At 45.1% G+C, this 20,779-nt stretch overlaps 2 protein-coding genes across 4 annotated transcripts in view; one reads left to right on the forward strand and one right to left on the reverse strand.

Moving 5' to 3' along the window:
- The window catches only part of COL4A6 (collagen type IV alpha 6 chain), a 65,923-nt gene extending 64,615 nt beyond the window's left edge, over nucleotides 1–1,308 (forward strand). Inside the window, exon 44 of the mRNA XM_069464220.1 lies at nucleotides 1,048–1,308. Coding sequence (XP_069320321.1) covers nucleotides 1,048–1,308 — 261 coding nt within the window. The remainder of the gene's footprint in view (nucleotides 1–1,047) is intronic.
- Nucleotides 1,309–3,539: 2,231 nt separating this feature from the next.
- ATG4A (autophagy related 4A cysteine peptidase) overlaps nucleotides 3,540–20,779 on the reverse strand; it is a 54,806-nt gene continuing 37,566 nt past the window's right edge. For 2 of the 3 annotated variants that reach the window (XM_069463111.1, XM_069463110.1), the window contains exons 3-13: nucleotides 20,689–20,760; nucleotides 19,633–19,731; nucleotides 17,128–17,229; nucleotides 16,876–16,948; nucleotides 14,102–14,181; nucleotides 13,287–13,474; nucleotides 13,087–13,165; nucleotides 8,284–8,429; nucleotides 6,996–7,052; nucleotides 5,117–5,225; nucleotides 3,540–4,555 (exon numbers count right to left, since the gene is read on the reverse strand). In XM_069463111.1, the coding sequence (XP_069319212.1) occupies nucleotides 4,485–4,555; nucleotides 5,117–5,225; nucleotides 6,996–7,052; nucleotides 8,284–8,429; nucleotides 13,087–13,165; nucleotides 13,287–13,474; nucleotides 14,102–14,181; nucleotides 16,876–16,948; nucleotides 17,128–17,229; nucleotides 19,633–19,731; nucleotides 20,689–20,760 (1,076 nt within the window). In that variant the 3' untranslated portion in view covers nucleotides 3,540–4,484. The remainder of the gene's footprint in view (nucleotides 4,556–5,116; nucleotides 5,226–6,995; nucleotides 7,053–8,283; nucleotides 8,430–13,086; nucleotides 13,166–13,286; nucleotides 13,475–14,101; nucleotides 14,182–16,875; nucleotides 16,949–17,127; nucleotides 17,230–19,632; nucleotides 19,732–20,688; nucleotides 20,761–20,779) is intronic. The other variant, XM_069463112.1, reaches the window with a different exon arrangement.

Here is a 20,779-nt window from a genome sequence, read left to right on the forward strand (position 1 = left end):
TAAAAATATACAAGGTCTGCTGTTTAGTAAAGCAATAACATGTGTCATGCATTTTAGGAAGGTTTTGATTCTGAGGGTCAAAATGAGGAAAGCCTTGATGCTTCAGTTATCAGGAAAGGCCACTTGAGAGGTCGCATGGAGACTCTCCTTCTCTCAAAGTTCTGCCAAGTAACGGGTCCCTGTGTGCCCAACTTGGGCATTTGCTCTGTTGGCCATTTGCTGAGTCAGGTGTGTATCAGGCCTCTTTCCCACCCCCTGCGGTCCCGATGATAACCCGGCTGAGGTGAAGGGAGGGTGGCGTGGAGAGACGGGGGCTGCTGTCTGCAAGTACAGTGACTGCAGACTAGCAGCTCATGAGTAGCCCTGAAACTGAATGCCGAGGGCGCCCTCTGAAGCGACGGCCAGGACGTTTAGGCCAATGAGACCCATTTTTTCTCAGCAGGTAATGAATACTACATGTCACCCTAAAGGGTATGGCACAGATTGAAAATATAAGTAGTTCTAGTAAAGGTAACTTCAAAGTAAGAGCTAGTGACAGATAACGCTGGGCCCAGGGGGCCATGGTGGAACTGTGTGTGGAATACTGCATGCCCTTTCCTTTCTTAGAGTACCATGCACAGTAGACAGAGCCCTCTGAGAACCACAGTCCAGAAACCTACTGAATTTTCCTTAATTCGGCCTTTCTCAGATTCATCTGTCCGTAGAAACTGGGGAGGGGGCACCTAACACACCTCAGAGCTCAGTGGGATAGCAGCACTTTGGGAAACGCGGGTTGAAGTGTAGTCGTTGCCCATGCGTGATGGATTAGGAGGTCACTAGGGAGCTTGGAGGGGGCATCCTTGGCCCTGAAGGCTGCTACGAGGCAGGATGAGCAGCCCCTGCCCCTAAAACACAGCTCGCGGTTTGCTGGCTGGAAGCTGGAGCCGAGCCAAGGGACCAGGGCTTGGGGACGGAGCACATGTGCCCTCCTGTAGCAGCAGAGCACCCATCACCTCCCCATGCCAACCCCTGGCAGGCACAGCTCACACACGCACCTGTCTGTTTCAGCACACTGCTGCCGGTGCCGAGGGCGGGGGCCAGTCCTTGGTCTCACCTGGCTCCTGCCTAGAGGATTTTCGGGCCACTCCTTTCATCGAGTGCAGTGGTGCCCGGGGCACCTGCCATTACTTTGCCAACAAGTACAGTTTCTGGCTGACGACAGTGGAGGAGAGGCAGCAGTTTGGGGAGGAGCCAGTGTCTGAAACGCTGAAAGCCGGGCAGCTCCACACCCGGGTCAGCCGCTGCCAGGTGTGTATGAAAAGCCTGTAGGGTGGCACCTGCCACTCTGCCCCTTGCCCTCCCCTCCCGCTCACAACAGTCACCTCACAAGCCTGAATGGTCTGACGAAGGAAGACCAGAGCCCTGTCAAGTTGTACATCGGAGTCTCATTGGGGCTGGACTACTGGACACTGGTCACCCAAACCCTCAGGCCCAATAGATGAGCCCACCCTGCTCACGTCTGCTGCCCCATTTCACTCAACCTGGTGCTACCATTTGATTTGGATGTTCATGTGACTAATTGTGGCTACCTCAGGAAGATGTGCTGGGTCCCTAGTTCCTCACTGTCTTGGTCAGAAAGCTCTTCATAATGGCTAATAAGTCATTTCTTCATGTCCAGGGGTCACCACATGTTATTTAGCTTAAACCAAAACCCAGTGTTTCCACATTAAAAAAAAAAAAATCTCTTGCTGAACATTCATGGATGGCTCAAGTCTGCATAGGGCAAGCCCTCACCATCCAAGGAGGCTCACTGTGTCTAGGCAGGCAACAGAACTGGAACGAGGGGCCACCAGTAGCCCAGAAGTTTTGACTCCATCCAGAGTGAGCAAGACTGGGCTCCACATCGTTTAGGGAGGCTTGGGGGCCACCAGCTGAGAGGGTCTCATTGACATCACACGGTCCTAGACAAATCACTTCCTCCTTGCTGGCACCCTCCCCAGCCAGAGACAGAGGACTTGGCTTGGTCCAAAGTAGAGCAGAGGATGCAACAAACATGGCCAAGCCCATCAAAGGAAATGAGAACTACAGCCCTTTTTCCTGGGCCAGGGGTAGAGGGGAGGATGGGTAGGGAGGTGTGAATTTTGCTTTTGACTCCAGGAATAAAAAGGTAAATTCCATGTCCTGATTTCTCTGAAGGCCCTGTTTATTCCAAATGCCATCCAGATGTGTGCAATGTGGCAAAATGAAGCTGCAGTGTGTTGGTTCCTTTGCATTCTGAGGCTGTTAGAGACTTTCTGTTAAAATGGTCATTCAACTGCTCTTTCACAGGTAGCCTATTAAACTATTTTAATATGTTTTTAAAACCTCATAAAAATTTAGCGCACTCCTCTCTTGAGCAGTTAGCAGAGCTAAAGCAAGCCTAAGTTGGCTATAAAGTGCATTGTACTCTGTTTGGGGGGATTTGTTGGAGACATTTTCTTGAATTACCAGTTCCCCAGAACACAGCTATGTTGACATGAGGCAATTCCTTCCAGGTGATTCTGTATCCTTAAGTATTATGTAAACTGTGCCAACACAGACAAAGCATAACCAGTGTAATCTGAGTTATTATCTTCACCTCCTAGCTAAGTAATAAGCACGGTGTCAGCTTTGTACATAGCAAATAAAATAAATGAAATACGAACATTTGACTCTCTTGACATTCTTTGATGAAAACTTTTCTAATGTCCATATCATAACAATTTATGAGTCCCCCTCAGAGCCTTGGATATTCCCGTTACTGCTAGTCCAGCTGTATAACAAAACACTGAGGCTGGAAAAAAGTACATGATGATCAAAGTCAAAGGGCCGAAGGAGTCCCCTAATGGTCAACAAACCCCCAGCCTGCTTCAAGATAAGCCTACACTTGCTTTTATTCCCATCACATGCTAGGGTTCAAGAAAGAAGTTTTCCATACTTCTGTGGCCTTGGGATCATTTACAGATAAATCAAAAGTAGAGAAATATTAAAGTCATTAAAATCAAATCTAAGCACATGTGCTCACTCTCTTTATATATAATGTGTGCGTGCATATATTTATATGTGCATAAAATATATACTCTGGAAGGATAAAAAATAACACTGGAAGCTTTCAGGAATAGGAACTAACCTATGGGAGGGAGAAACATTTCACTGAATGCCATGTTGCATCTTTTGAATTTTAAACCACTGGAATATATTACCTACTGGAAAAAAAGAAAAGAAAAACATGGAATGTCAGGAACCAAGTGAATAGGTTTGGTGCTAGCTTCCAAATCCCAATTGCTGGCCTTCCTTGGGACTCAGTTAAGGATGGGGGTAGAATGAAGACAAGGTAAGAGGGCAAGGAAAGGAAGATGGGAAGGTATTGTTGGGACTTGAATCGTATCCTTACAAGAGAGTAGTTAGCAAAGCTAATTTGTACTTTCAAACTTAGTATGTTACTAGTCCTGAAATGATCTGGAATTGTGTTTGATGCACAGATTAAATGTGTAATTCACCACATGAATAATTCTTTCTACATATGGCTGTCAACCAAAACAGTATAATTCAAACACAATTTATTTTTAATTTCTCAAACAAAAATCAACAATTTAAAGTCAGTGATTGGCAAGCTACAGCCTGCAGGCCAAATCCAGCCCTCCACCTGTTTTTGTAAATAAAGTTTTATTGGATTACAGCCATGCTCATTTGCGTGCATATTGTCTATGGCTGCTTTGGCGTTTCAACAGCAGAGTAGTTGTGACAGAGGCCGCGTGGCCTGCAAAGCCTAAAATATTTACTATCTGGCCCTTTACAGAAAAAGTTTGCTGACCCCTGATTCAAGCGATCATGATTTGATTTAAGGACAGGGTGACATCTGACAAGAGTATCAGTAAGAATGGGCACAGTGACCCATCAAATAGGTTCCCCCAACTAGGAAGGAGATGAAGAAGTGTACATTTTACATCATTTCTTTGACAAATATTTTGATATAAATTATAATTATTTTAAAATACATATTCAAATAATTTAACAAGAACTTTTTCCTCCCTGATTCAGTCACTTTATTATTTGAGCAAGAGAACAGACGGCTTCTTAGTATTTAGCCCAAAAGAGGTCACACCTGAAAGGGTGCAGAAGCGCAGTGTAACCATCTCTCATCTGCTGGTGCTTGAAGCAAGATGGGAGTCACTGTCTTCCAGATATCCAGCTCCTCATTTCAGCAGCTGAAAACTTGCCGTAGCCTCCGGGAAGCAACGTACTGCTCCTAATCTTTTTGCTCCTAGGCTCCATGATTGTTTTATTTCATTCTGGGAAAGGGCTGTTGCTGTGTGTTTTGTTTTGTTTTTTTCTGAGAAATGGTGATTGGCTCAGTCATGATTACTATTGAGTTTGTATGCTGTTGGCATATCAGGCACTTGCTGACTAGAAAAGTTTTATGTAATAAGTTCATGTTTTTATGGTGCCAGATGGAAGACAGACCTCCAGGTTGAGTTCCTGGTATTCTATACACTCAGAATCTCAAAATCTTCCTCCAGGTCAAACTCCTCCAGTTGTTCAGTAGAGTCAATGAATTCTATCAGAATACAGAAGTGAGAAAGAAGAAAAGCTTGACACATAGGTTGAAATGGTCAATGGATACATTACTCAGTCATTAAAGCTACACATTTTTAATCACTTTGAGAAAGAAAGGCTTGTCTGGAGGAGACTTGCAGTTAGGACCACTGCCAAGTATTAGAAATTCTCTGTAGTGACTCAAAATAACCAGACTTGTTTCACAGGCCTGATGACAGTAATGTAGCCAAGACTCTGCAGGCCCTCCGAGGTACCTTTGAACAACCCATGGCCTCAATTTGTTATTCTGAGCAAGATCATGAAAAAAGAATTTTAAAAACAATTCTAGTCATCTTGATTTTGCATAGAACTTTTGCAATGAGCTCATTTTTTTAATCATTCTTTGAAATTGGTAAATATCAGCTCATCAGAAGATTCAAATAACCAGAAGCACCATTTTTGATCAGTCCACTAGAGTTGAAATTTTATCTTCCACAGAAAGCGTGAGCCACATTGCTTTGGTCTCGTGAAACAATTGCCACACATGGGTCTGCAGGCTGAAAGCCCCTGAACGACAGCTTACCTGCCCCAGTGGTTGTCACTTCTGGCTTGGTTGGAGGTACAAAGGGAGGCCAGTGCGATGGATGTTTCTGAACTAATTCAAACATCCTTAAATTTTCCTTTAGAATTTCCTGGGGAGACACAGAAACAGCTGTAAACGTTGCAGAATCACGGCATTGCTGTCCAGTTGGCAATCTATAACATCAAACCCTAAGAGAGTGGCCTGGTGGTTGACAGGAGAAACAAAGGCCTTGCAAGTACACCCGTCCTCTCCTTGAACCATCCGAAGGCCCAGCCGTCTTCAGTTCTAGATACTGTTTGGCCAGGAAGGAAGGACACTGGAGGGGGTATCTTATGGAGGCCAGTACTCATTGCCCACACTCCATCATGAGGCACAGGCCCTGTGCCAGATGCATGGGTCTGGCTCAATTTAGGGGTGAGATGTTCCTGAAGCACTGGCTCCAAAGAAATGTCAGTTCAAATAAGTCCATTCCAAGAAAATAATGGTACATATTGGCATGGTTTCAGTTGTGGTCCAACATTTATGGTACATATCCTAATTTAAATGGCATAGTCTTATCAGAGAATTCTCATTCTACCATTAAATGTGATATAAATATGGTTTTGCTACATTCTGAAATGTATTACCTTTAGAAAATAATTTTCTATTATACCTCAGTGAATTATTAACTGGGGTTTCAGATTAATTATTTGCTCACTTGTGAAGAAAAATCCTCCCTCCTTACACTTACAAAGGCGCTGGGCCCCCATCTCTCCCATCCTTTCAATCTGCATGTAGAATATCATGTCTGCTGCCACGCCATCTGGGGCTCTTTAACCTACAGGTGCTCCAAAACTTATGATAGGGCCACATCCCAATAAACTCATCGGAAATTGATAATAGCATAAGTTGAAAACAGGCGTTTTGTGGACATAATGGGATGCAAAAACATAAAACACTATCTAAAAAAACACTGGCAACACAGTGCTATGCTGTAGAGTATCAGTGGTTTACCCTCATGGACATGGCTGACTGGGAGCTGTGGCTCACTGCCCAGCATCACGAGAGTATTGTACTGTATATTGGTAGCCCAGGAAAAAGTCAAGATTCAAAGGATGATTTCTACTGAACGTGGATCGCTTTCATACCATTGTAAAGTTGGAAAATCGTAAGCTGAACCATCATAAGTCAGGAACTATTTGTGCCCCTATGTGCTCCCCTCATCCTTTCAATAAGCATGTATCAGTGTCTTCCATACATTTGGGTGTGTTAGAGGCTGAGGATGAGGGAGGCAGATACAATGTTTGGTGAGCCAGTGAAATAATTCTCTTTTACACAGATACCAAAAAGAAAGAATAACTTTACACGGATTTCTGCAAAATATGTTTCCTTTAAGAGGTGTCATGGCCATACTTTATATAAATAAGACAGCTAATAGAAGGGCAAACCCTCTAAACCACAATGGAATGAATATATTAAGCTGTAAATGGACCACTAAACAAATAGGAAAGTAGTTTCTTTAACCATCTCAGTGTTATGAACAGAGTAAGGAAGAATTTAGGCTGAGCAATATAAAATTGGCATTTTCAGGTTAAAATAGTAGAATATTAAATGAATATGTCATATGACCCATAAGCTTAATGAGATCAAACATTAAGTTTCATCCCTAAGAATCTCACTTACTTGACATACTCAGCATATTTCAAACAAAGCTTTTCTTCAGTTCCCCCAAAGTTATGCACAACTCCCCACACTTGATAGCTTCTTTGTTGCCTTAGCTTCTTTCTCTTGCAATAAAGTCATATCAGACTAGGTTTACATTACCATAAAAACAATCTTGAAAAGGAATCAAATTGAGTTACATTCATTTTTTAACACTAAGAAAAACATTTGGCTTTACCTTCTGAACAAGGCTACACCAGTTATCAAAGTCTTTTTCTTCTTTGCAGAAAAATCCCTTGGGGGGAAACAAAAGAACACAATTTAGAATCACCCTTTGTGTTGCAAGATGGCGCTGTCCACCCAGAATTAGCATGTGGGCCATTTTCTTTGGGATGTGCCGTCCCAGCAGTAAAGGAGGAAGATTGGCTGGTTTCTCTCTCTCCTAACTCATTGCCTCACTTGGGAAAACACATTTGCACAGTGTCACTGTTGCTCTCATTCTCACTCTGACTCTTTCTTGTTCTCTGTCCCTTCCCTTTCTTCCTGTCCCTTTCCCTCCCTGTCCGTCTCCCTTCATGCTGTGAGATACTATATCTCAACTTGAAGACCAGTCTTCAAATTATGGGGTCAATTCCATCACATTCAGTGCACAAATATGTACATCCACAAAGAATATTCAATTAAACCAGCAAACAAAAGCCAAATAGTCCTTTTAGCTAGAGGCAATACTTAACAAGGTGGCTTTGACCTTCAGGAAATTATCTGTTGGAATAGAGAGAACCGTCAGTCTCCTTCCCCATCCTCGGAGCCACCTGACAGTAATGAAAGAATGGTCCACAAGAGGAGGACCCTCAGCTCTTAGTCACTGGGGCTGTGACAGTTGGATTAACTGGGAAAAGAGGATGCAGACAGGCCTCAGAACCACTGGCTACTTCCCAGGCAGATGCCCCCTCAGTGTGTGTAGATAGAAATCTCACTTCTGGGGAAAAACTCTGCAACTTCCTGGATTATGTGCACTGAGAAATAGGTACTGTCCATCCAGGGGGTCTCATTCCCTTATCCCTCCCTAGCTATGTCCCACTTTACTCCCTGTGCCTGTGTGGCAATAATTCGAGAAGAAGAAGGAAAAGGGGGAAAGATGCTTATCCTAATAATAACTAACAGAGAATGCTTACAATGTGCCGGGCCCTGTGCTAAGTGCCTTACACACATTGTACCTCATATACCACCCCCCAAAGAAGCAATTATTGTTTTCTTCATTTTAGATATAGGAAGACTGGGGCTCAGAAAGGTTAAGGGACTCTCCCCCGAACTCCATATCTAGTAAATGGCAGAGCCGGGATTCCAACCAGAGCAGTGTGGCTCCAGGGTCCATTCTTTCCCCTCTACACTCCACTGCCTCTCATGGGGGCAGTGAGCAAACGTACTCTTGCCACTCTCCCTGGCAACCTGGGTAATTCCCAGGGAACCAATCTGTAACAGGGTGGCATTGTATCTCCTGGCCCACCCAACCTTCAGATACCCACCAATGCTACAGAAGGATCCAAGTTCAGGATGTTCATTCGCTGTGGTGACTGCAAGCAATGGAAAGTCTGGTCATCAACCATTCCATTCTCTTCAGTGTCAACAAAGGTCTGGGTTGTGTGAGGGTCCAAGAAGATGAGCTCATTGCCTGTTTTGAAGAAGACATGCTTAAACCTCCAAAGAACCACTGGCCCTGGCCCACTGTTGTCCTTAGGAGGAGGCGCTCTGGTTCTCCTAACCCCTCCCTCGGTGACAATGAGAATGGGATGACAGAAAGCCTGAAGCCAGCATGAACATGCTTGAAGGAAGCCACGTGCACCCAAATCTAATCATTCAACAAGAAGGCGAGCCCTAGCATTCACATCTCCTCAAGTCCAAGTCCAAAAATGGGAAGTGACAGGTTTGAGAAAAGGTGGGAATGAGAGACCACAGATGGCACGGCAGGCTCTGTGAGCAGCAGTAGCGAAGAGGCGGTAGGTCGAGTCACCAGGCCATGGGCCCAGGTGCCAATGGGGGACGTTCTGCCTCTTTTAACATTGGAAAGCATCTCACTGTAGAGCATTGGTTCTCAGACCTACACTCAGAGAGCACCTCTGGTAGGGGAAAAGGCCTCGGCCTCCAAAAGAAATGCTACCCCAACAGAACTCTGTTATGGATGAGATCCCAGTGACCTGACTTCTGGTCCTCATTAGCTAGCAAGGTAGTCAATTCCTGTCAGAAAGCACTGCCTTTGTCACAGTAACATCAGTACAGATACACCTCACTAGGAAAACTCACTTTGAGATGACTGACCTTTACACATGACACAAGCCATACTTCATCAAATTGAAAAAGACTGGCCCAAAAAATGATGTGAGTGGAGTTGGGGATAATAAAATTTCTACTTTGACCTGGTATTTGAAGGGCTGAGAGCCTCTCCTCAGCCACACGCCAAGTAGGCAAAAGTACCTAAGAGTGTAACCCAACCTCACTGTCCAGGCCTGAGGGCCATCTGGGTCTCTGTGTCCTCGATTGTGTCAGACGACCAAAGAGAGATCTACCTGTGGCAGGAGATTGGGGTAGAAGGGATGCCCCAGACACCCTCTCTGGAATGGCATCCAAGATTGTGTTGGGTACATCTATATGTTTCTGTTGGCAAAGGCTGTGTATCTGATGTCTCATGAAAAGTTTCACTTTTCTCTATCATAAACCAAGGACAAACCATTTAATTCACTCTCTGTCTTAATTTTCTTATTTTTAAACTGGGGTCATTGGGCCTGTTCTAGTTACTTCACAGGGTATTATTAGAACCAGAAGATTTTACCTCTGTGGAATGCTTAAAACACAATATAAATACAAGGTGGTTAGGGAATTATCTGACTGCAAATCAAAAGTGTTTACCTACAAATGTATGTTTAAGAGCATATAGAAATCAATGCCCCCATAGGACTTGCTTTGTGAAAGTCAAGGCAGATATTCCCCTAGACCACAGGTGGGTGAGATCAGTGATATCAAAAAAGCCTCAGGTCACTCTAAAGAATAACAGTTGAGATGTTTAGAAGGAAGCCCACCTACAGCCATAGAGAGGTGAGAGGAAAAGGGAGTTGTGGACCAGAAAACAGAAAGCCAAAGTAGGGTTAGAACCAAGCCAATCTGCCGGAGTGTGAGTTAAGGTGCTGGGAATAATGTCGTCTCTGACTCTGGCCAGGACCTTTTCCCATGGGTGCTGTGTGCGGGGGGGGGGGGGGGGGGGGGGGGGCGCTGTGTGTGTGTGTGTGTGTGTGTGTGTGTACGTGCGCACGCACGGGGAGTGGAGCTTTGCAGGCTCTGCTTCTGACAGGACTCATAAGAGATAGAGTGGAAGATGTAAAAAGTCCTAGAAATGTGGAGACTAAACAAAGGCCTCTAATGAGGCCTGGGGAAAAGAGGCAGGGAACCAATATCTCCTTCTCGCTAAGCAGGCAAAATCTGATGGCCAGATTCTTACCCTGGCCATATCCTCCCACATCTAGAGCTTCTCCCTGCTTCCCACTGGGCAGGAGGGCCCAAATTATAATCAAATCCTGGCTGCACTACCTTCTAGCTGAGTGATTTTGAGCAAATACCCTCTCTTAATTTTAGTTTTCACTACACGTGAAATGAAGTAACAGTCTCTACCTCACAGGGGTGTTGTGCTAATATACATATATATGTATACATAGGGAGGGGGAGAGAGAGAGAGAGTGAGAGAGAGAGAAAGAAAACGTACTTTGCTGAGTCCCTGGCACAGGACAGCTGTTCAGAAAATGGCAATTTTCCTCCCTTCCTCCTTTCAGACATTCTGCCAATCTGGACCACACAGCCTCATACAGTAAGGGGGTGAGTCACAAAAGGGGGGCTGGAGGGACTTGGGGGCCTCAAGTGAAGTTTTCACAAAGGATCTATAAAAGTTAACAGGCAAATGGGTACTATGTGAACCTCTGTCTTGGGCTACTAAAGAATGGAGGATTACCCACACCTCTTTAATAAGTAGTCAAATTTTGCAGAAGTTACCCTGACCCAGTGGCCTCAGGAAACAGGAGGGCTACCCGACCTGGGTGAGTTCCCTCTAGGTAAGTTCGAATAGGGAGGCCATGGCACCCAGGAATCACATACGCTATTCACTGAGATGCCTCCAAAATTATTTTCCAATCTGTTTCAAACTTGTCCTCAAACCCTGTTATGGACTGAATGTTTGTATCCCCCCAAAATTCATATGTTGAAATCCTAACCCCCAATGTGATGCTATTAGGAGGTGGGGCCTTTGGGAGGCGATTAAGTCATAAGGGTGGAACCCTCATGTGTGGGATTAGTGCCCTTACAAAAGAGACCCCAGAACCAGCCTGAGCAAGAGCGAGACCCTGTCTCTACTAAAAAATAGAAAGAAATTAGCTGGACAACTAAAAATATATAGAAAAAATTAGCCGGGCATGGTGGTGCATGCCTGTAGTCCCAGCTACTCGGGAGGCTGAGGCAGAAGGATCGCTTGAGCCCAGGAGTTTGAGGTTGCTGTGAGCTAGGCTGACGCCACGGCTCTCTAGCCTGGGTGACAGAGCAGGACTCTGCTTGAAAAAAAGAGAGAGAGAGAGACCCCAGAAAGCTCCCTCACCCCTTCTGCCATGTGAGGACACAGCAAGAAAACAGCCATCTGTGAAGCAGGAAGCGGGCCCTCACCAGACACTGAATCTGCCAGTGTCTTGATCTTGGACTTCCAGCCTCCAGAATGGTGAGAAATCGATTTCTGTTGTTCCTAAGCCACGCACTCTATAGTATTCTGTTATAGCAGCCTGCGTGGATCAAGTCAAGCACAAACAATAGAAAACCTATTTTTGCAACATTTTCTTTGAACCCCAAAACTTAGAGGGCATCTTAATTTACATAACTCCAAATACTGGGTTTTTCACTTAGAAAAATAAAAGCTGCTACAGGCGCCTCGTTTTCCATTAAGCTGTAGTTCTTAGGCTCGACCAATAGATGGCAGCATTAGAGGGTGCAGAGGCAGCCGTGCAGAATAGCCCCAGCCTCAAGAGGAGGAAAGAGGGGTTGGGGTCAGGCAAGGTGGAGCCACCTTTCACTGAGTGTGTACTATATGCCTAGCTCTTTGCTGAACGCCTTGCTATGAGATGACAACACGGTGAGTCAGGCGCTAGCCCTATTTTACATAACAGGAACCTGAGACTGAAAGTTGATATCCTTTTTCTGCAGTCACACAGCTAGCAAGTGGAGGACTGGCATGCAGTCGGGTGTGTCTGCTTCCATCCCACCTCACCTCCCTGAATGTCCCAGAAGGAGATGGGGTGGGGAGGGTGACCAAGGCCATCTCCACCCTGTCCTCTGCACATCCCCTCATAACCGCTCTAGCTCTCCCTTGCCTGTTGGCCAGTCTGAGCTCATGACTTGCTTGAGGCCCAGTCTCAGACCACTCCACTCCTGCAAGACGTGACCTGTACCAAATTTCCCTGGCCACATCACTCGCGAACTCATGCTCTTCAGCACTAACCAGGTGTCTAGGCCCTTAGTACTCAAAGCATGGTCTGTGGATCAGCAGGGCGGCACCACCTAGTTAGAGATGCAGAATCTCAGGCCCCAGCCCAGACCTGCTGAATCTGCATTCTGACAGGCTGTCAAGGTCGTTTGTGTGCACGCTGAAGTTTGAGAAGTGTTGGGTTAGCTCGCCTTGTGTGCCAAGGGCCTTAAATGTCTGTGGTTTCAGCTAGTGAGAAAGGTGGCTGGGTTTCCAGGAGCACCAATCTATATAGGGACTGTCGGGCTGCTCATTAGGGTCCACATTAGGAGGTTAGTGGTTGTAAGGCTTAGCCCCCATTATCGGGAAAGGGACATTGCTGTGTTTGCCTTCTCTAATCTGAACAATGAGCCAGCAGGCCCAGCTGTGAGGGCCTGGGAAGCCAGAGGACAGCTCCTAGCCTGATTGCCTGAACCCCAATAAGGGGACAGATTGGCAAAGCCAAAGGAATGAAACCCCACTGGCCTGGGCCCCATACGCAGGAGGGAGAGACATGCCGGAGCAATGCTGTGATCTTGGGGCTGGCCAGTGGGAAAGCAGTGGAACCATCTTATCAAGAGGCGAGGAAGTGGAGGCACTGAAAGGGGACCTGCTTTCCACCAGGCACGTGAAAGGGTTATTCTCCATAGATGAGGCCGGACACGGAAGGAGCTGACCAGAGGTTGCAGCATCCCTGGGCTAGACAGGGGCCCGCTAACCAGAATTGCCTGGTCTCCCGTGCAGACCTTCTCCCGACCCCCTCCCCTAGCCCATGATGACTTACTTGTGATTCCTCCTTTCTTACCTAAGAATCCTATGAAATAATAGGCGTTATTTGGTTTTCCTCCTAATGCCCCTAAAGACTGTGGCATCTTAAAACACTCCTGGAGGGAAAGAGAATGCAAGATTCTCAACTCACTTGTAGACTGCTGCTCACGGATCTCTGTGCTGACATGGCGGTGTGATGGGCGGGCCGCAGTGGGCTCAGGGAAAGGAGCGACTTACTTTGAAAGCGTCAACATAGACAGGATTGATTTGGTTTATGCCCAGGCGAAGGGGTACAATGAGAAGCAGGGGTTTCCAGGCTGGGCAGTAGGCAGAGGTGGCCTTACTCTGGTTCGAAGCAGTCAGAGAATCGGGGGGGCTTTCACCAGCTGTGTCTGCACTCAAGGGAAGGACACAGCACATTTTTTCTAGAAATAGAAGATAAGAAAGTTGGGTAAGTGAGAGGTGTCCAGCCTTAGGAGATACTTCAAAAGCAAAACTAAGAGGGACCTCACATCCCCCTGCCCTGCCTAGAAGGTCCTCCCCTCTGCCACCAGGGCCCAGCTGGCCCCCTCCCACAGGAAACGCGGGCCACTCCTCCAGCCCTCATGTCCTTCATTCTGGCCACTGAGCACTTGATTCGCTCCTAACAGGGGTTCTGGGTTCACTGAAAGAGTCTCATTTCTCAACTGGTCTGCGAGGGCCTTTGAGACAGAGACTATCTTTAGGTTGCTCTAACTCCCCAGGGCAGGGAGCACAGGCCCAGACAAGGGTGGGCCTCCACAAAAGATCTGTTGGTGTTTTAAGAGATTATACACACTTTGGGCTTCCTGCAGGGAATGCATGTAGTACTTCGCTGAAGGGCAGCAGAGACCTTCTAGTGGTTTTCTCCCTTTCTGAAAGCTGAGAGGGAAGAGAATCAGCCCAGAGTTCCCCTAAGATCCCGTGCCCTGGCAGGGAAGGCCAGAGAGACTCTCATGAGCCCCAGATTTCCAAATGGTGAGGAAGAAACTCCTCACCCACCAACCAGGAAGGCAAACGGGCTGGGGACTCACTGATATCTTCAATGACCACTGTGTTATCCATTGAAACATAAACAGCCAAGGAATTCCATTCGTCAAATAAAGCAAGTTTTCTGCAAAGCAACATAGAATGAAGTCACAACGGGAGAAGACGGAAGTATCAGCAGGAAGCAGTACAGTCTACACCTGGTATTGCTGAAGTCACCAGACACTGAGCCACAGAGAGAAGCTGGTGTTCAGGTCAGCTCCGTCTCCTTTGCCAGAGCTCTGAGATATTCCATGTCTAGGGACCTTGAGCATGCCGCAGAGTCATCATATCAGAACTTCAAATAGAAGGCTCTCCTTTACAATCTGGAAAAGTCTACCTCACAAAATGACAGTACTCTTGGGCAAAAAAGTAAAGTTACCTATGCATCTGCTCCCAAAATCCCAAGAGATTTGTCTTCATGCATAAAAGACATTCTGACTTACTGCTTTTTGTTTTTTTTTTAATAAAGGAAACTGTCCTTAAATATATATATATTTGTTTGGGATCACAGGTAATATGGAGAATGAGTCCCAAGAAAACCCAAAGAGAGAGAGAGAGAGAGAGAGAGAGAGGGAATCTCTTCTACCCCTTCCCAGCTGCACTGAGAATGCCCCTCAAGTAGACTTAGGCCTCACATTGACTCGGGTGCCAAGCCCTACTGATTAGCAGCTGAACAGGGCCAGTAGGCTGAATTGCAGGACTTCAGGGGAGATTAGAAAGGAAACCCTTTTAAAAGAGAGATTATCTGAAGTCTAAGTAAAGTACCTATTTCTTCCTTCCCTCTTCTCCTCTTACCAGTTGGAGAGAAGATGTGTTTAACCTGGCTACTTCTGGGCTATGTGGGCAAAGCCCAGTCCCACTGGACAAAAGAAAAAATATTCTCTCTACCAAAGTAGTTCCCAGGAAGAGGTCAACTACCACTGCACTTTTATTTCATTCACTTTAATGTATTATCTTTCCCCATAATAATAATAATATGCTGTTGTTAGTGATAACAATGATGATGAATCAGAACCTACTCAAATTCTTTTTAAAAAATGTATGTTTCCACTTTGTTTTTGGGAACCTCTGTTGTTGGGAACCTCAAAATTGAGAGGAAAGAAGCACATTTTGAGGGATGTCATTTAAAAACCAACCATTTCGGCTGGGCACAGTGGCTCACGCCTGTAATCCTAGCACTCTGGGAGGCTGAGGCGGGTGGATCCTTTGAGCTCAGGAGTTCGAAACCAGCCCGAGCAAGAGCGAGACCCCGTCTCTACTAAAAAATAGAAAGAAATTAGCTGGACAACTAAAAATATACAGAAAAAATTAGCCGGGCATGGTGGCGCATGCCTGTAGTCCCAGCTACTTGGGAGGCTGAGGCAGAAGGATTGCTCGAGCCCAGGAGTTTGAGGTTGCTGTGAGCTAGGCTGAGGCCATGGCACTCTAGCCAGGGTGACAGAGCAGGACTCTGTCTCAAAATAAATAAATAAATAAATAAACAAAAAATAAAAACCAACCATTTCAAGCCAGGTTTTGGGCTCCACACAGCCATTCTAATCTTTCACGCTTTCTACTCTGGGTTCCTACAGCAGTTCCCAAAATACTGCCAGATCTTCACTCGGCAGAGTCAAGGTTGTGCAAGGCACTCTGACCAAGGCGAGGAAGTGGTCTCAGGGAGGCTGCACTGTTAGCAAGGAGTAAAGCCAAGGTAGAGGTTTTCCTTGGGTCCCCAGTAAATTCAGACTACTCTCCTCACGTGCACATCCAGAAAGCCTTCTAGCTCACAGAAGACTGGCTAACCATTGAAACAGGGCCCCATGGATGCTTTGCATGGAGCAAGTCCCACCCGAATGCCCAAGAACTGAAGTACACTACACCAAAAGGAAGACAGATAGTTCAATCTTCTGATCCTTACTTAAATCTGTCACCAGATTCTGGCTGCCATTTTCATTTATTCATGGAGCATTTATTGAGCACTGAGTGTGTCTGTGTGCCAGGCAGTTTTATGTGCTGGTGTTACAAAGTGAACAAGACAGATACAATCTCTGTGCTCATGGAGTTTTCATTCAGTGATAGGTTGTCAGGAAGCAGAGTGACAACAGGAGAGGTGGCCTGCAGGGGTAACTACTAATGCCACTCACCCCATTCACTTCCAAAAAGTTGGTCCTAGCCTTTCTACTTCGCCTCTTGCAATGGGAGGTGAATTCCAGAATTTAACAAGACAGCTGCAAAAGTACCATACTGGGGCTGTGTCTGCTAAGAGATGACAAACTGATTCCAAGACTCCCTTGGGGTTTGCCTCCTCCAATAGGTGGTGAGTTCCTTAAAGCAAGGCTGTGTCTAGTTTATTTCTGTAGACCATGCACTTAGCACAGTAAAGTCACCCAGTTAATGCTGAGTGAATTCACGGGGTTTTTTTTTAGTACTATGCGGTCCTTTTGGGAATCCAGTGGGAGTCCAGTTCTTGCTTAGGCTGCGTCAGCCTCTACCACTTACTATGAACCTGTTGGCTTCAAAGGAGCCCTCAGTCTAGCACGTATGAGATACTGAATGAGTCCTGGGGTACAACCACATATACTGATACCAATGAATACAACTCTGATATACCAAGGTACATGTTCACATTTCTACATTTCAAAGAGCTGTCTGAGCAAAATGGTACAGATGTTTGATGGCTTAGTGGGAGGGATACCTTAGTGGGATTGTGAGAATACCTAGGTGATGGGAGGTTTAATTGGCTGGGGAGAGAAGCATAGAAGATAGTAGAATGAGGGAGATGCCATACTTTTTTACTTACTTTAACACCTGTGCAACTGTATTTGGTCCAAACCATTCGCCAATTGATTTCCCTTCTCCTACACCCATTTGTGCTGTTTTTATGTGGAAAAAATTAACATGTTAGCAAAAGATCTTCCAACAAAACACAAACTCCTAAATTTTTGCATAAATAATTATGCAGATGGACAATTTAGTGGAGCCACAGATAAGGTAGGGGAAAAGAAGGAGCAGGAATAGGCATTGCCTTTAAACTATTGATTTGTGACCTTACCCATTTGATGGATAGAGTAGCAACAATCTTTTCTATCTAGGAAGCATTGTAGGATCCGTTGGTATTCTTTGGGTTGTTCTTTTTGTTTCTCCCAGTTCCAGTCTTTGTAGGAGAAAAATGGGTTAACATCATTTTTGTAACAGTTTATTACCTCTCTGCACTTTTATTGTAACTACGAAGTTAGGAAAACAAAGGTGCTATGTCTGGAAGGCGGGAATGATCAAGTTAGAACATTCCTAAGTATCTTTCATTTTGATGACAAAGACATCTGGAAACTGATTACTTTCAAAGACTCAGTGGGTATAAAGTAAAAGCAAAACAAGAAGGTTGACCAAGGAATTGACTTATCCTAAGGGCTGGAGCTAGATAAATGCTACTACGTAAAAACAGTGTCACCAAGGCCTTTCTGGCCAGCAACTCAGTGAACAGAAGGTCACCACAAAGCCCGGTAGTATATCCGTATATAACCCAGACGTCACAATGTCTTATCTCCACACAGACAGCAACGGCTTTCGTCCTTGTATTTTGGCAGCGTTGCGAAAAGTCTCACGAGGGGAAGTGCTGCTCTGACATATAACAGTTCACAGGGGAATATACACAATTCACAACTAAGGAAGCTTAAAAAAAATTGCACGCTGCCATTTCTTACACCACCTTTTTAAAAGTCCACACTTGAGCTTTGGAAAAACAAATAGCTTTGCTATCAAGGTGTTCAAGTTTTCCTTAAGACCAAAACCAAAATAACTACTATTTGTAGGGATCTTACCTGTGCCTTAGGCACAGCCCCCTCAAATCCTACAACTTATTGAAGACAACTGCAAAACTCTATAATCACCTCTGCGGACAGGACGCACCACTCCAATCCTCTCACCTCTAAGAACTCTAATGGGACAGATTTCTGAGGTTTATTAATAATTTGTTTCCAAGACTCTCTCTCCTGAGGTTTTCGAGAGAGTTTGAATTAAAGACTGAAATGTATTTGAAGCCAAAGGCCATTATCTCCAGAATCTTTAGTTTTCTTTAGCTTTTAGTATTTCTGAAACCAAAGTTTTAAACTTCAGATCCAGCACAGCCTTCACAGGGTGAACCACACCCAACTTTTTTCATTAGCTACCAAATTGCCCAAGTCTGGGGAAATACCGATTAGCTGGCTGCTAAGTCCCACTAAATATTTACTGATGACAGTGCTAAGTGAACACCCCACTTCATTTTTAAAATAGCTAAATAGGAAACAATCCAAAAAACTTCTTTACAAAATTACATTTTCTAATTCATCTTAGCTATAAGATCTCTTTCCAAATTCTTCCTGCTACTTGCTTTCATATTGAAACAACTGAGATTGCTGACTGATGGGGTTTTTTTCCAGTTCACTCCCCACTTCCAGAACTCACTTGCAGAATAATCATCTTGCAGTATTTTGTAAATGAGAAAAAGTTAAATAGTAAGAATGGTTCTGCACCAAGAAGCATATGTGTAGTAGAGAACTCGCTGGACACAGAGTCAGAAGATCTGTATTCTATTCCCAAATCTTTGCTTTCTTGCTGTTCGACCCTGGGCAAATCACGCCACTTCCCTGAGCCTCAGTTTCCTCATCTGTAAAGTAGAAATTATGATACTACCAGGGGAAGCAGGCACAAGATACCCTAAACCCTGAAGAGAAGGCAATAAGCCCTAAAATCTCCCCAGACTCTTCCTCAATCCTCTCTGAAAACTGCAGCAGGATCTGTGAGTTTGCACAGTGGGGAAAGGACAGTGATGCTTCCATACCTCTGAACCTCAGTTAGCAACAGCCCATGGGTTCAGGGGCCCAATCTCTTCCAAAGTGTCCTTTCACTCTCTCATCTCCAAGTCCAACTAGACTTTCACCCAAGTGCCTGAACTGGCATCCAGCTAAGGTCATCCTTCAGATGCCCACAGGGAAGCATGTGCATGTCTCAAGAAAGCAAGACTCAAGAGTTCCAGCAACCACTACTGAGAAGCCCTTAATTAATGAAGGGGCCTCCCGAGGAAGCTAATTTAAGGATTCCTTCATCATCAGCTGGACATCCTCAGGGAACCAAAACCAAAATAGGGCCAGCTCCCTCATTAGGCACTTCCTTTAGGTCACTTACATCCTTCACTAGGCAGATATTTATTTTAAATGAGGTCAAGAAACAGACTTACCACCACACCCTTCTCCTGCCACCTTTGTTATATGGCATTTTTTAAGGACTCACTCAAACAATAGCAAAGATGGAAACTCCAAATGACACACCTGCCTCAACGTTCAGTTCTGTCCCAGGAAAGTAACTCTCTGATCTAGTGAGTCACAAGGAAATACTGGCTGTTTCCTTTGTATGAGGGGCTTTGTCAACTTAGCCCTACCACTTGAGCTTGCAGAGAGCATTTCAGGACCTGCAGCACTGTCACGGGGCATTCCTAAAGCTCAGCATCAATGCCAAACCAACAGCAGCAAGCGATACTGCAGAGGTCTCTGAAGTAGTTTCCAGAACAAATTTAACTTACCCCTTCCCAAGTGTCTACAGATAAGGGCTTGAGCCAGCATCATCTGTCCACAGCGTAGCATACATCCCCAGCCAGCATCTGATGAAGGGCCCGTTCCCCCTGTTGGCAGAATGGATGGGAATGAATATAGGTTCCTTAAATCGCCTCTTCCTGAAACATCACCATATTTGGGACTCACACAAGATGGGCAAATATGCATCCTCTGAAAAGGTAGGCAAGAGATATAGCCAAAGATCAAACAGAATTTGGGTATAGGGTTGGAACTTGCAAAGTTAGTGCTGAGTCAACCAAAACAGGTTATACACCTAAAAACAAAATAAGCAAATGAATTAAACCTGCCCCTTAGGTTTTCTGTTTGCAGTCTTCTAGGTATGCATGCAATTTTGGTAGATGACTTCCATGTATGAATACCAACACTTAGTCCATTCCATGTCATCATCTGCCAGACCAAACCTTGCCTTGCACAGCTCATTTGCATGGCCCTGAACTTCTCAGGGAAGCCATTCTTACCTTAGTTAAAGAACAAATACTACCAAAGGTAGTTGCCATCTAGAAAAAACAACTCATGCCTGTAATCCTAGCACTCTGGGAGGTCAAGGCAGGAGAATCGCTTGAGCTGAGGAGTTTGAGACCAGCCTGAGCAAGAGCAAGACCCTGTCTCTACTAAAAATAGAAAAATTAGCCAGACACAGTGGCTCACACCTGTAGTCCCAGCTACTCAAGAGGCTGAGGTAGGAGGATTGCTTGATCCCAGGAGTTTGAGGTTGCAGTGAGCTATGATGACACCACTGCACTCTAGCTGGGGTAACAGAGCAAGACCTTGTCTCAAAAAAAAAAAGTATACTGGCATAACACGTCAACATCATGGAACCATACATGATGTGGTACTTCAGCAGTGAAACTTCTAGATGAAGTATAAGACTAGGTACCTATTCTCCTAAATCAAATTCTTTGCCATAGTGAGCTGTTAATTTTGAGGTTTCTGTCAAGTCATTGAAAACCTCAGGCAAGCTATCTACAAGGAAGAAAACACAGTACAACAAATGATATACCTACCAATTGGTGAAAATTTCCTTCTGTATGTAAACCATAGACGAGCACTTATATCAGACAACAGCTTAGATTTTTCTGTAATTAAATGTAAAAT

This window comes from Eulemur rufifrons, chromosome 30, assembly GCF_041146395.1.
Source record: "Eulemur rufifrons isolate Redbay chromosome 30, OSU_ERuf_1, whole genome shotgun sequence".
Lineage (NCBI taxonomy): Eukaryota > Metazoa > Chordata > Mammalia > Primates > Lemuridae > Eulemur > Eulemur rufifrons.